At 43.6% G+C, this 13,958-nt stretch overlaps 2 protein-coding genes across 2 annotated transcripts; both read left to right on the top strand.

The window, feature by feature from the left end:
* Positions 1-357: 357 nt before the first annotated feature.
* LOC134552501 (C-C motif chemokine 3-like) lies at positions 358-1,343 on the top strand. The gene is made up of 3 exons (XM_063401185.1): positions 358-561; positions 789-906; positions 1,074-1,343. Exons 1-3 carry the CDS (start codon positions 456-458, stop codon positions 1,165-1,167), a joined length of 318 nt encoding a protein of 105 aa, XP_063257255.1. The 5' UTR covers positions 358-455; the 3' UTR covers positions 1,168-1,343.
* Positions 1,344-3,564: 2,221 nt separating this feature from the next.
* Positions 3,565-13,651, top strand: LRPAP1 (LDL receptor related protein associated protein 1). The gene is made up of 8 exons (XM_063401549.1): positions 3,565-3,774; positions 7,915-8,059; positions 8,238-8,362; positions 9,729-9,849; positions 10,767-10,925; positions 11,463-11,545; positions 12,445-12,621; positions 12,933-13,651. The coding sequence occupies exons 1-8, from the start codon at positions 3,595-3,597 to the stop codon at positions 12,996-12,998; spliced, it is 1,056 nt and encodes a 351-aa protein (XP_063257619.1). The 5' UTR covers positions 3,565-3,594; the 3' UTR covers positions 12,999-13,651.
* The last annotated feature ends 307 nt before the right edge of the window (positions 13,652-13,958 follow it).

The raw sequence follows: 13,958 nt of genomic DNA, 5'->3' as shown, positions 1-13,958 counted from the left end.
AGAGAAGAACGTTTCCATAACATGCCCTGGTTCAATGTGAAGTCATTTTGCCTCATCCTGTCACTTGTTACCTGGGAGAAGAGAGCAACCTCCACCTCACTACAGCCCTCCTTTCAAGAAGTTGCAGAGAGCAGTAAGGTTCCCCCTTAGCAGGGCCTCCTCTTCTACCATCAAACAAACCCAGCTCTTTCTATCCCAGCTGCTGCTCATAAGACCTGTTTTCTCTTGAATCTGAAAATCACAGCCATGTGGCTGGCACTTCCCTTTCTGCAGTTTCTTTGCCTTACACAATTTTCCTGGTATGATCCACTCATTTTCTTTCTCGAAACCCTGTGCCCACCCAGGGGCGGTGGTATAAAAGGAGATCAGCAGGAGCAGGGGCTACGGTGCAGAGGACAGCCCTACAGACAGCCCAGCTCCAGCTCACTCGTGGCTCCCTCAGCCCTCCCAGCACCATGAGGGTCCTTGCAGCCACCCTGGCTGTTCTGCTCCTTGTGGCCATCTGCTCCCTGGCCGAGGCTGATCTCAGAGTCTCCAGGAATGCTGAACTTCACAAGAACGGTAGGCTTTCCTTCCCCAGGAGAGAGCCCCATCCCCACTGATCAGACCCTCATGTCCATGGAGGGCAGGGGGTAGATGGCCATCACCAGTGCAGGGACTAAACCCCAGAGATGGAGGTTTTCAGGGGGTGCTGCCAGGACACAGCACAGGTGATGATGGCAAATCCCCTGGGAGCCACAGGCAGAGCCTCTGCCACAGTGTGGGGTCTCACTGGGCCCATCTCTCAGTCTTCACAGATACTGTACCCACCGCCTGCTGCTTCAGTTTCGTTTCATTCCCCATTCCACGCCACAGGATCAGCTCTGCCTACAGGACCAGCACCAGCTGTTCAACGCAAGGCGTGATGTAAGTACCCAACATCGCCGGGGTCCGGGGTGCACAGCCAGGGCAGCACCCCAAGGGTGTCCAAGGCTGCCCAGGGTGGGGAAGGGCATGGACAGGGACAACCACGGCCTAGCACAGGCACCCTGATGTCCTGGCTGAGTGCCTCAACACTGTTTTTTCCCCAACAGCCTGATCACCAAGAAAGGGAAGCAACTGTGTGCAGACCCCGAGGCTCAGTGGGTGCAGAAACACCTGGAGCACTTTGAGCATCTGGAGGACTGAGTCTTCTCTGCTGCTGCCCCAGGGCAGTGGGCTTGGCCCCCAGCATGAGACATGTAATACGAGTGCTTGAGCTGCATCCCTCTTCAAAGGGAAAATTGATTACAATTGGCATATACTTGTTTAACTAAATTTTGTTTGTCTAAATGCTTGAATAAAGTTTTTGGCTTGTCAAACCATTTGAGGGTCTCAGAGTCTCTGTTGGAGCCCCAACATGACAAAAGGGACCCATGGGGAGCCTCTTGCCCTCCCCACTCCCTGATTTCATTGATACCCACTGTGCAGAGTGGCCCCATGACAGCTCCCACAGTACTTCCCTCTCCCCAGCCTGGATTCAGCTCCTGCATCCCAGCATGACCCAGACATTCCTGTGGGGTGACACTGGCATCTCATCCATTTCTTGGGACCCTCCACACACAGCACACGTGGAACCCAGTAACAAACCCCTGGGCCAGGCAGCCCTGCTGGGACTCTGCGACCAGCTCTTAGACATATTTCCCCCAAAGACTAGAGGATCAGGACAGACTTTGACTACCTGACATCTCCACTCCTGGCCCCCTCCTACATCACAGCCCCCTGCAGTGGTGGGACTGAGGTCCCAGTGCTCCTGGGTGCTGCTGTCCCCACATACTCACTCTGTGCCACAGTGGAGCATTGTCCCCACCACTGACACCACCTCTGTCCCCACATCATTGCCCAGCACTGGGGACATGACTGGGACATCTCTGCAGGTGACACCAGCTCTGCCCCTGAGCCACGCTCTGCCCTGCACTCTTGCTTGGGCCAGGACAAACAGAACTATACCAAAAACTTAGAGGTAAGAGAACTGGAGAATGACATCCAACAAGCCAGCATAAGCAAATGTAGCTCAAAAACTCAGGCAAACAAATACATAAAGATGTGCATAAGTACACTCAATGCTAGAAGAAGGCTGGGAACCTGTTGGAGTTTTATAGAGCATAGAAGTTGAATTTATTTGTAGAGAGCCTGAAAACTCAATCAGTATTTCAAATGACAGACAAGATAAAACTACCTATTCCAAAATAACTCAGGAACACATATGTATACTATAATAATGAGACTAAAAGAAGCTCTAAGTCCTAAAACTGGCATGTAGGGCTGCACAAGATTTGGGCTAGGCTGATGGGCTTCTTTCCACATCATCAGTTTGCTGTACTTCAATGTGTACTTCAAAGCTCACTTCAACAATTCTTCCATGCAATGTATAGTGCAATGCTTTGGCCTACTTCTGCAATTCAGTCTTTCAGCAACAGCTTCAAGGTTAATAACACAGAAGATCTCTGACTTAGGAAAAATGTGAAAGAGAAAACACAAGACTTTTATGTTACTTACAAGGCAAAAATGACAGTCCAGTAAAAACCCTCCCTGAGGCACTGTTTTCACTAATCTCATTAGAGGTTAGGCAACCTGTTGTTACATATACACCAACTCTGGATTAAACACAGCGCACTTTCACAGCATCGTGAAGTTTTTTTCTTAATACTGCTTGACTTAATCCGCTCCCAAAACTGCCTGTAGAACCACAGCACTCTGCCTGGCTCCTTGAGGAGGACACTCTGGTAGGAGGTTGGCACCATCAGGACGGGCTCTGCTGCCCAAGAGCCGCACTCTGAGCACACACCACCGAGCCCAGAGGCATTGCCACCCTTCACCCTCGAGAAAAACCCACCCTTCACCCCTCAAGAACAACCCACCCTTCACCCTCGAGAAAAACCCACGCTACGTGTCCTGCATTTCTCACGATCCGCCTTCTGCCCACACCGCCATCCATCCACCCATCCATCCACCCATCCATCCATCCATCCACCCATCCATCCACCCATCCACCCATCCATCCACCCATCCATCCATCCATCCATCCATCCATCCATCCATCCATCCATCCATCCATCCATCCATCCATCCATCCATCCATCCATCCATCCATCCATCCATCCATCCATCCATCCATCCATCCATCCCTCCCTCTGCGCTGACCCGGGCACAGGGCTTCTCCTCCGCCACCGCCAAGGGAGCACGGCAGGACCGGTCCCCATTCTCGCCTTCCGTGCTGCCCGAGCTGCCCTTTCTTTTGCTGTGCACTCTTGGACATGGTGTTAATATCTGAAGACTTTGTTTGACGGAAGAGGTGGTGTTCGAACCCACCGTGTCTCCTTGTTCTCGCACAACTGACATCAACTCCAGCTGTTGGGGGGGACACTACGCATAAAACATGCCACGTTCAGCATATTTTGTGAAGCAAGCACTGAGGAGAAAGACGCAAGAGAAACAGCTCAATCCAAACTCCCCTCACGCCCCCGGACCCCAAGCCACACTCCGCACTGTGGGCGCCGGCCGGGCTGGCAGCGCCGCCCGCCCCGCCCCGCGCGCACGGCATCTCGGGAGTTGTAGTTCCCCGCGCGGCGCGACATGGCGGCTCTGCGGGCGCTGCCGGCCCTCGCCGCCGCGCTGCTCCTGGCTGCCCTCGGCCAGGCCAGCAAGTACTCGCGGGAGGCCAACGAGGGGCTAGCGGCCGCCGACGGCAAGCGGCGGGAGGCCGGGGAGTTCCGGGTGGTGAGGCTGAACCAGGTCTGGGAGAAGGCGCAGCGGGTGAGTGGGGCGGCGCGGGGCGATGGCGGTGCTCGGAGGGGGCTCCGAGGTCGGGCCCGGCCGCTTGGGACGCGCATTCCCCGTCAGGGAGACGGGGAGGAGCGGGGTCCTGTGTGTGAGGAGACTCCGAGGCTGTCTGGCCCCGGCCCGGGGCTGCGGTGGCTTTTGTTGTGTTCTCGGGTAGGACTGTCTCCGGCCGTCAGCAGCGAGGGCTCCGCTCAGCCCCGCCGGGCGGCTGCCCGGCCGCAGGGAACAGCCTTCCCCGGGAGAGGGGATGTGTATCTGTCTCCTCGGAAGTGTTGACCTGCCCGTGTTTAAATACAGCAGCTAAACCACATGCCAGGAAAGTGGGGGAGAGAGGGAAGCCCGTGTGGTCCCTGGAGGATCTGCGGCTGGCTCCAGTGCTCGCTGGTTGAATGCTTTCTTTAGCCGTGTTGCTCCGGACTGTGATGCTCTCATGTGTCTGAAGGCGCTGGCCTCGGTTCCTGCTCTGCACAGGGCAGAAGTTCACTGCAGGAGAAGAGGAAACCCTCCATCCTAGTGATTGTGTCGCCTGCATTCACATCAAGTGATGTAGACAAATGCAGGAGGACCAGCAAATGGGTATCACCACTCCCAGATGAGAGCCTTAATTTTGACAGTGATACTTGAGTTTCTGTCACACTGGACTACAAAAAAACATTTAATTAAAGTGAAAATACAGTCAAATTATTTCATTACAGTGGAAATATTTACTTAGAACTAAAAAGAACAGCTGCAACAGGAGGAGAATAATGCACTGCACCTATCCCCTGAACATTGTGAACCATGGGAATAAGGGTCATGACTGGCACAGGTTCATTTCTTTCAGGCAAAGAAATATAGTTAATATTAATTTTGGATCTTGTGTATCCTGAATACCCTGAGCTGTTGAACTGGAGGTAGGGCATCTCTGGATTCAGCCAAAAACTAGAACCCTGCCATGGTGCTGCCTCCCAACGTGCTAAAGAAGCAGTTGGAAATACTCCTTTCCTCAGTGGGAGAAGGATGGAATGGAGCATAGGAAAGTGTGTGTTAATGAAACTCCGGCTGTTGAACTGTCAGCTGAAAAAGAAACAACACTGAGACTAGAAAAAATTTGTAATGATAGTAATGTCAATTACCTCGCACCTTTCCAATTACAGTCTTGCCTCATGTTCGTACCTGGCTCCTCTGGAATTAAAATTTGAGGTGCTTTGCATCATCTGTGTTAAGAAACTAAAATATAAAATGGATTAACTCTGTCAGTAAAAAACTAAGGATTAGTAAATTCTATATGTGTGAGCTAGATTTTAGAGATGCAAAACCTACTTGAACTAAATTTGCCACCATCTAAATTTCACTTTTGAGTGCAACTGTCACCCAGCATGTTTTATAAAGTGATTTTTCAGTATGTCTGGGCAATATATGAAATAAGAGGAAAACTGTGCCTGTGTGTTACATCTGCTTTGGAATACTTCCACGTGGCAATGTGGAACTCTCCTTTATTTTGGTAGTGGTAGAGAAATTACTGAAAATAGAGAACTTCTTTGTTTTGACGTAAAAGTCAGATGCTGCAATTTGGCATTGCAACACACAGCTGGAGTCCTTAAAAAAGCCTCAAAATGTTACTTAGTGGGACCAGGAGCTGGCAAGCCACACTTCCTTCTTGTTTTCCTGAGGGTGGGAAGGAGGGCTTGATCTTTCTCCAGAATCTCTTTTCAAAAATAGTAAGATTGTAGGAAAGAGCTCTTTCCTCTTGGAGGCAAGAGTGTGGGTAAGGCTGCAGGTGATGGTGGCAGCCAGCCCAACAGCAAATGATGTAATTGTAATGTTTGACAAATTTCCAGCACTCATTCCCAGAATTGCCACATCTTGGATGGTAATGTCCAGGCAGCATAAGGAATGAGTTGAAGGAGCTTGTTGCTTGGTTATTTAATCACTAAACTTTACTTTTCACCCCTGCTTCTAGTTAGTTATTCCAACGTGTGAGTGATGTTAGCAAAGTGATGAGGAGTCTTACTGTGGACATTTTTTACCTAGTGTACTCCAACATGGGATAACCTTAAAGGATGTAGTTCTTGAACTGAATACTTTAAATTAACTTATGTATTCACTCTGTATTATATAAAGGGGACAGGCAAGGGGCTTCCAAAAGGTTTCAAAGGAATTATAATGCTTACAAGGACAGTTACTTCAGTTTCCTATTAAATTAGAATGAGAATTAGAAAAATACTGCTCTTAACTGGGAGAAATTTCAATAGAATCTTGTTTTCTCTTAAGGAACAGTGGTCTTAATGTAGTTCCTTAGTTTTTATTAAGACTTTAACATGTTTGATTGATGATGTCTCCAAACTTTATGATTAGAAGTTCTGATATTCTCTTTGATAACTCTGAAAGCTGTACGTGTTTGTGGGATTGCACTAACTGCACAGGAGCTCTAACATAAACTGCACTGTGTAATCTTTTATACAGTAGTGTGTTTCTGATGACAAGGTCACATGGGAAAGATTTTATTTTATTATATTTGCAGTACTTAGGAGCTAAATTATTTCTTATCTAATTACGCCTGGCTATTTATTCCTGTGTTTCCTCAGCCCAACTATATATGATGTCCACGCTACTTGAACACTGACTAATATTAGAGTATACAACTACCAAGATTCTTGGCCATTCTCTTCACAATTTGTAGCAAACCTTTCACTCAGGGCACAGTTCTTGCTGAGGAAAACATTGATATGTGTTGCCACTGCAGCAGTGACACTTGGGCTGTCCAGATCATCCTGCACCAGAAAAGCAATAAGTACATGATTAAGGTTTTTTAACTTGAGGACATACTAAGAACCATAAATAAAGTTGTTCCTTCTAAGTGCTTTGTTTCTGTAAAGCAGTTCCCCAAAAGTAGATGGTGAAGGCAACAGGGTCATTCCTTTGCTTTAGAGGGATCAGAAGTTTTAATGTGTTTTACAAGTATTATATTTACCTATGATTTTAACTACTCTAGATTTTAGTAATTTCAGTAAGCCAAGTGCAGAATGCAGAGAAAAAAAAAAACAGTTTAAAAATCAAAATAATTATATGCAGTGGCACAAAATTAATTGATGGAAGCATAAACAATAATGTGGATAGCTTCCTGAATTCCTGTCAATAGGAAGTGCATTAGCTCAAAGCAATGACACTTTTCCTAGTCACTGTAAAATAAGCTACTGACACACAAAGGAACAGCTGAATCTTTTCAGTATAGTTCAGATGTTTAAAAACAATATTGAATTGTGAGTCTATGTTAATTAAACATACTACTTCCTCCCTGAAAATGAGGATTTTTATAATCTGTAAGCTGGTTTTAATGATTAAAAGAAAGCTCCAATAGATAAACTTGTTTTAGGACTGACAAGCCTGGGTGATTTCAGGCTGGTTCTGAGCTCCCAGGAGCTGGGCACACTGCAGTTGGAGGGGTTTCATCACCTCTTTTCTCTGGGCTTCTCCTCACCTCACCTTCTGTTTGTTGATGTGCATGTAGACACAGACAGAAGTAGTTCTGAAGTATTAAGAGTTTTTTTACATTTCTTTGTTTTAAACTGAATAACTAAGGTGTCTAAAATCTGGAAGTTCAGGATCAACTCAGCAGTGCTGCTTAGCCAACCATGTATTAGTCATTGTTCCTGTTTTCTCTGTAGCTCACAAAATTTCAAGCTGACCTAGCATCCATTTAAATTAATTTTTTTTTCCCTAGCTTCACCCTCAGTGTCTTACCTTATTTTTTCTAGCATGTCAGACAGGAATACTTCTAGATTTTGTATGTTTTAATGCACATAAACCATGTTAAGAAATAATCTGAGAATTTTTTTTTCATTTTGATCATAGTGAAAATTGCTGATGAAGTGGCTCTTGGTCCTGCAAGGACAAAGGTCATCCTCAGTGACCTGGTAGACTGAAAAATTCTACTTACCAATAAAGTTTTTCAACTCACTGCAACTATATGGTTAGCAGATGATCCACAAGAAAGCACATGTGGTGGCAGTGGCATGTTGTTTGAGAATTGCTGTGCTGTACTGGTTCCTGTGCATCTCTACTGGTTCCTGAGGTAGCTCTGAAGCAAAAGGGGACTCCACATACCTAAATACCTTTCTCTGTTCTTGTTAGCTCCATCTCTCTGCTGTGAAGCTGGCAGAGTTGCACAGTGATCTAAAAATACAGGAAAAGGATGAGCTAAGCTGGAAGAAACTGAAGGCTGAAGGGCTGGATGAAGATGGAGAGAAGGAAGCCAAGCTCAGACGCAACTTAAATGGTGAGGTCTGTTTTGGAAAGAAGGGGTTTAAACTTTGCATCAGACACATGCATGGTTAGACACTTGTGTTTAAACTATTAAATAACGGCTTGTCTTTAGGGATAGATGTAGCCCATCTCTCACCTTCCATACATCCATTGTTGGTTCTCATGTTTCTGTATCTTCTATTCCCTTGCAGTCATTATGACTAAATATGGAATGAATGGAAAGAAGGACTCTCAACTGGTTGATACCAACTATATTAAAGATGGCACAGAGAGTGACACGCTAGATGATCCAAGACTGGAAAAATTGTGGAGCAAGGTAAGATTTCCAGTGTAGCAAATCAGTATTTCTTCACTGAACTCTTAGCTGTATCTTCTGAGGACACTCAGACATGGAAATTATTTGCTTTACTACTCCTTTGTTAAGTACTGACCAAGCTGCCTTGCTCTGTAGCTCACATCTTGGTGCCCTGAGGGTACCCCACTGCATCCAGACCAAGCTGTGGCAGGTTGTCTTTGGCAAATAAAACACCCACATTAGTCTGAAAGGTAGAGCCTGGGTCCCCTGAGGTCAGAGTATTTCCTCACATTTCCCTGAACTCATGGCTTCCCTTACTGTCACACTGTTTGGTAGTGTATCTATGGTGTTTTTCCCAGTTTTCTTATTGTTGTTTATGGATGGTTTTAAAAAGATGTATTTAAAATAGAACCATATTGTAGACTGTCTAAAAGTGAAATGTGTTGGGGGAAGGGTTTCAAATAAGGACTTTCTCAATCTAGTATTCAACTGAAAATTTTGAGGATTTGCATTCATGCATAAAAAGTGGAAGATGTACTGTCAAGTTTGGGCAGTTAAAACTGGCAAAGTAATCTTCAGAAATTAAATAATTCATATTTTAAGAAGCAACTAGTCAGGTAAATCTAAAGAATTCTCCCATGAGTCTAGTGCAGTGGTAGTAATGCAGAAAAAAAGATTTGCTGGATTTTAAAACGTTACTATAACTAGATACAGCTCTGGCATGGAATATGGTATCCTGTGCTTTGGGGAACATTAAAGTGCAATAGGAGAAATATTCCCTAAGCAAAAAAAAAAAGGGAGTCTGACTGGGTTTCAGAAATACTCACTTTTGATCAGACATTGCAGCAAGTATTCCAGCAGAGTGGTGGGTAGTGCCCCAGCTGTGTGAGCAGTGCTTCCTTAATAGTTAGAGAGCAAGTGCACAGCAGTGATAAAATCTTCACATGCCAGTAGAGTAAGATGAAGTAAAGACTGTGTTTAACATGCCAGTAGAGTAAGATGAAGTAAAGACTGTGTTTAACATCAGGCTGCATCCCTCGTGCAAATGGCTCCCTTATACTTGTCTGTGGAGCTCCATGGCCCTTATTTCTGCATTAAATTGTTTCCTATGGAATGGAAATGCCAGACACGTTTCAATGGGTAATCCATAGCAAGTCCAGCTTTGTAAGTCTGAAGCAAACTTCTTTTGACATGATAAAAGGCATCTTATCCATCAACACATCTAAATCCTGACCACATAAAAATATTAAGAGAATTAAAAGATCTATAAAAAAAGACACACTTAATAATTTTCTAAATGTGGTGAGAAGTGGGAAGACATTTTGGCAGTTGAGGGCACTTGAAAGCATTTGGCCTGGAAGGCATAATGAGCTCATGTTTCTTTTAGGCCAAGACCTCTGGGAAGTTCTCTGATGAGGAGCTGGATAAGCTTTGGCGAGAATTTAAGCATCACAAAGAAAAGATTCGTGAATACAATATTCTGCTGGACACTGTGAGCAGAACAGAAGGTGCCTGAACATTTCTCCAATGTTTCAAGATCAGTACAACTCTTTTCTCTGCCCATTGTTCCCATCACTTCCCAATTCCTTTGAAACTCCTGACATTTCTGTCAGAGCTGCTTGGAGATGCTGCTTTTTCAACACTCCCTGGGTTTAGTTCTGATTAGATGCCAAAATTCTTGCCAGCTAATGAAAATTGTTGCCATTTCAGTTTTCTGATTCTGCCTGCATTTCATGCAGGGAAGATGCCATCAGATTAACAATAATGGCCATTGCAGTTCACAGGAAATTCTGCAGCAAGCATAAATCCAGTGCTGCAAAATGGGGTTCTAAAGTCTACAGAACATGCATGTTTTATCTCACCAGCAGGGCGCCCAAGAGGAGATACTGAATATCTTAGGCACCAAGCCTGTAGTTTATTAGAGCATCAAGGATCTGAACCCAGCTTACTATACTAATCTAGGCTAAAATTGTTCAAGCTGAAGAATTCTAAAGCTGACAGTTTAATGTTTGCATTACATAGTCCAAGCTGGAAGCTGATGAAAATCATTTCACCATCAGATGTCTTGGTTCATGTAATGTCCAGGGAAGAGCTCATTAAACATCCTTATCCCTTTTTCTTGGGATCTTGCTAACCTGGGAAAATAAGACCATTTCCTTTCTATGATCAGGTGGCTAGTAGGTGTTATAAGGCGTTTCTGTAACATCACCCTCCAGAACACCAAGGGAATTGGTATTGCATTGACCTGAATACTGACCTGCAGGAGTAATTAGTTCTTAAAGTCTGGGCTTGACGCTTTATTTGCACTCAGCTGAACTCAGAAGAACTCAGCATCTTTTATTCACCTCAGATTTGGGGGGTATCTGGAGTTTTTGTCCTATCACTATTTGGCCCACAGTCAGTAACCCTTACTGTTCTTCAACAGATAGCTACAAAAATGTCATCAATCCATCTGAGGAGAACCTGGTGAAAGAGGAAATCCTGCACAACAAGCACAGAGAGCTCAAGGAGAAGTTAAGGAGCATCAATCAGGGGTTTGAGCGTTTGCGTAAAGTCAGCCACCAGGGATATGACACAACCAGTGGTATGATACAGAGGGGTTTGTGCTTGCTTGGGATTCATTTCATTTAAAAAAAATAAAATCAGTGGGCAAGTAAAAGGGTACAGTCACAGTATCACAGTGCATTGTGTACCACAGTGGGCTGAAGAGATACAGCCAGCCAGTCCTATTTAGAACCAGAGACTGAAAGCCTAATGAGAGGATACAGTCAGTGTGTTAAGAGGATGGTTCTGTCTTCCATGCCCCCAGAAGGGATATTGCCCCAGGAGGGCAAGTAAATGAGACAATGCAGGGTAAGCAATGCCTTTATCCAGTTCCTTGGGTTTGGGTTTTTCTGCTTTTAAGAACCTACTTGTTTTACCTAGTACTAGTATCTAGTTTTATCCAGTACTTGGATACTTCTTCCTTGTTTATCTAAATAGAGCTATTAGAAATGCAGTGCTTAATGTCTCTGTTCTTTAATATCTGTGTATTTGAGAAAGCATCTTTTCATCTTTCATAGAAGTTGGGCATTAAAAGCATTGTGTCCAGATTTTCATTTTGTTATATGTGTTTGTTTAGAATTTGAAGAACCAAGAGTGATTGATTTGTGGGACATGGCCAAATCAGCTAATTTCACTGAGAAAGAACTTGAATCTTTTCGGGTAAGTAGAATTCCAGTGACTTCTCTTGCAGAAAGATATTTTGCCACATAAAGAAACACTTGATGTTACTCTGATTGCAGCCACTTCTGTATTACCCTCCAGACACCATAAAAAAAGTCATGCTGCCTTTTTAATAATTCAAATATATAGACATGTGTGTAACTAGTCATATGCTGGTTCTGTTATAGTCAGCAGAATGAAAGTTCTGAATGCTCTCAAAACAAGTGTTGCATATTTTTAATCTTTGAAAGATCAGGCCCTGCTTTTTGTTGCCGATGCACCAGAATTACCCCTCTTACCCAATGTTTTAATTACGTCCTTGGGAAGCACTGTAATCTGTATACCCAGCAAGTTCCCTCTCTTGCCCATCTCTGATACTGTTAACTTCTTATGTTGGAGCTGTGTTGAGCTGACACAAAACTATTTGATAAAGACTGCTTTTCATGGAAATAATACAGAAATTCATTCCTCTGCAGTTAGTGCCAGTTTTATTCAATTCAAGTTGTATAGAGTAAACATTTGATTTTTTTTTATCTGACTGTGCCTGTTTATCAGATTTTAAAAAGAGGAGGTTTTTTTTAAAATTTGTCTCTCTCCCCACAGTCTACTGTTCTTATGCTTAAATTTTTACTTGGTGTTCATTGCTCTCATGTCATAGCACCTCACAGCCACCCACATTCTCTTTTTGAGGACTCTGCAGTGGATCATTTTCAGCACCTCCTTTCAAAATCATCAGTCTGGTGGTGATGGTAATGGATTGTCCAGACATTCTTAAGAAGCAGGGAACTGAAAAAGCTCTCTGTGCCTGACTTAGTAAAATATCATTAGGAGTGTCTTGGCAAGAGAAAGGAAGGCTTGGAAAGAAACTCCTCTGAAGCTGTGTGTATTTGCTGTCTTAGGAGGAGCTGAAACATTTTGAAGCAAAAATTGAAAAGCACCATCATTACCAGAAACAATTAGAGATTTCACACCAGAAACTGAAGCATGTAGAGGAAACTGGAGACAAGGATCATCTGAACAGAAACAAAGAGAAATATGCCATGCTGCAAGAAAAGACAAAAGAACTAGGATATAAGGTCTGTATAAATCCAGTGTTACATAGATGTTAAAAGTTTAACTCAGTAGCAGAGGAGAAGTAGATTATCTAGTGCTGATTTTTCGTGCAAGCTGAATAACTTCCAGAAGGGGAGTTCAAGGCACATCTGCTCTCCATGTACAGCATACACATAATTGTTTTTTATAGACCTAATGCTAAAAGGCCTGAAATCTTCCTGCTCTCTGCTCTTTCTGTTGTTACAAATACTCATGGCAAAATCTCAATATATTACTGTATTGATAATTTATTGTCTTCCTGAAATTTGTTTCGTGTGTTTTGTTTTTGTGATAGGTAAAGAAGCACTTGCAAGACTTATCCAGCAGAATCTCTCAAGGTCTTCAACACAATGAACTATAAACATTTTTTGTGCTTCATGGGATCAGTCTATTAACACAAAGGAGTTAATGTGGGTTTTGAACAGGGCTTAACAAGGAGTTCTTCTGAAATAGCAAGGATTGAACAGATGTGTCCTGTAAGAAATTTTTTTGTCTACTTAATTACCAATTTTATATTTGCACTAAAAATTAAATGATTAGGTTAAATATTTAGGTTGCACATCTTGTATCATATAAATCTTACATGTGAATCAAGTAGCAGCCTTTGAAATAATCAGTTTTGTCAAAAGGAAAAAATATGTGAACGCTCAAAGGATTCCTGCTAGTAAAAAAATACTAATCTTATGGTTAGGTAAGGTATTCTGATCAATGAAACAAACACTGAGGTACAGGAAGGTTAAACAGAGGCCAGAAAAGTCTTTATTTCAATGCTTGGCCTATTACATTTCCTGCTTAAGGTAACAAAATTACTTCTACTGACTTTGAGCAGCAGCTCAGAGCTGCACTGCTGCACTGTATATGAATCTCTCATGTGAGAGGGGGAGGATGAGTAAGGAGAGAACACATACTGAGGTCAATTTGCACAGTTTAGTTATTGACTAACACGTGTGTACAATTATCTTGTTCATGGTTGCTTTGGTTTTGCCACCCTTAGTCATTAAAAAATCAAAACAAGATGCTGGTGAGGCTTTTTTTTTCACCTTCCCTTTCATATAGTGAGAAGTAACCAGACCTGGTTTTTGAGCATGTTCTAATTCCTGTAATGTTCATTCACACATTAGGTTTTAAGAGAGGAGGGTAGTTTTGCACAAGGATGTGTTTCTATGTTCTGAATAGGCAGAAGGATTTCTAAAGCAGCTGATCTCTGAGTGTATATTCCAGTGCAATCTCCAGTAAAGATTATCACTTCCCCTTTCAAGACCAGATTTTCTGGTCAGAACTTTGGCAGATATCAGACACCTGGGTTGAAATTGTCTGTAAT

Source organism: Prinia subflava, chromosome 7, assembly GCF_021018805.1.
Source record: "Prinia subflava isolate CZ2003 ecotype Zambia chromosome 7, Cam_Psub_1.2, whole genome shotgun sequence".
NCBI lineage: Eukaryota > Metazoa > Chordata > Aves > Passeriformes > Cisticolidae > Prinia > Prinia subflava.
This window is presented reverse-complemented; position numbering and strand designations above follow the sequence as displayed.

What these genes read in the sequence shown, in the direction of transcription:
- LOC134552501 (XM_063401185.1), top strand. Translation starts at nt 456, where the DNA reads ATGAGGGTCCTTGCAGCCACCCTGGCTGTTCTGCTCCTTGTGGCCATC. An exon ending in TGCTGAACTTCACAAGAACG is followed by an intron (nt 562 to 788) that starts GTAGGCTTTCCT and finishes CCCATCTCTCAG; the next exon opens with TCTTCACAGATACTGTACCC. An exon ending in TGTTCAACGCAAGGCGTGAT is followed by an intron (nt 907 to 1,073) that starts GTAAGTACCCAA and finishes TTTCCCCAACAG; the next exon opens with CCTGATCACCAAGAAAGGGA.
- LRPAP1 (XM_063401549.1), top strand. Translation starts at nt 3,595, where the DNA reads ATGGCGGCTCTGCGGGCGCTGCCGGCCCTCGCCGCCGCGCTGCTCCTG. An exon ending in GCTCAGACGCAACTTAAATG is followed by an intron (nt 8,060 to 8,237) that starts GTGAGGTCTGTT and finishes ATTCCCTTGCAG; the next exon opens with TCATTATGACTAAATATGGA. An exon ending in AAGAACTTGAATCTTTTCGG is followed by an intron (nt 11,546 to 12,444) that starts GTAAGTAGAATT and finishes TTGCTGTCTTAG; the next exon opens with GAGGAGCTGAAACATTTTGA.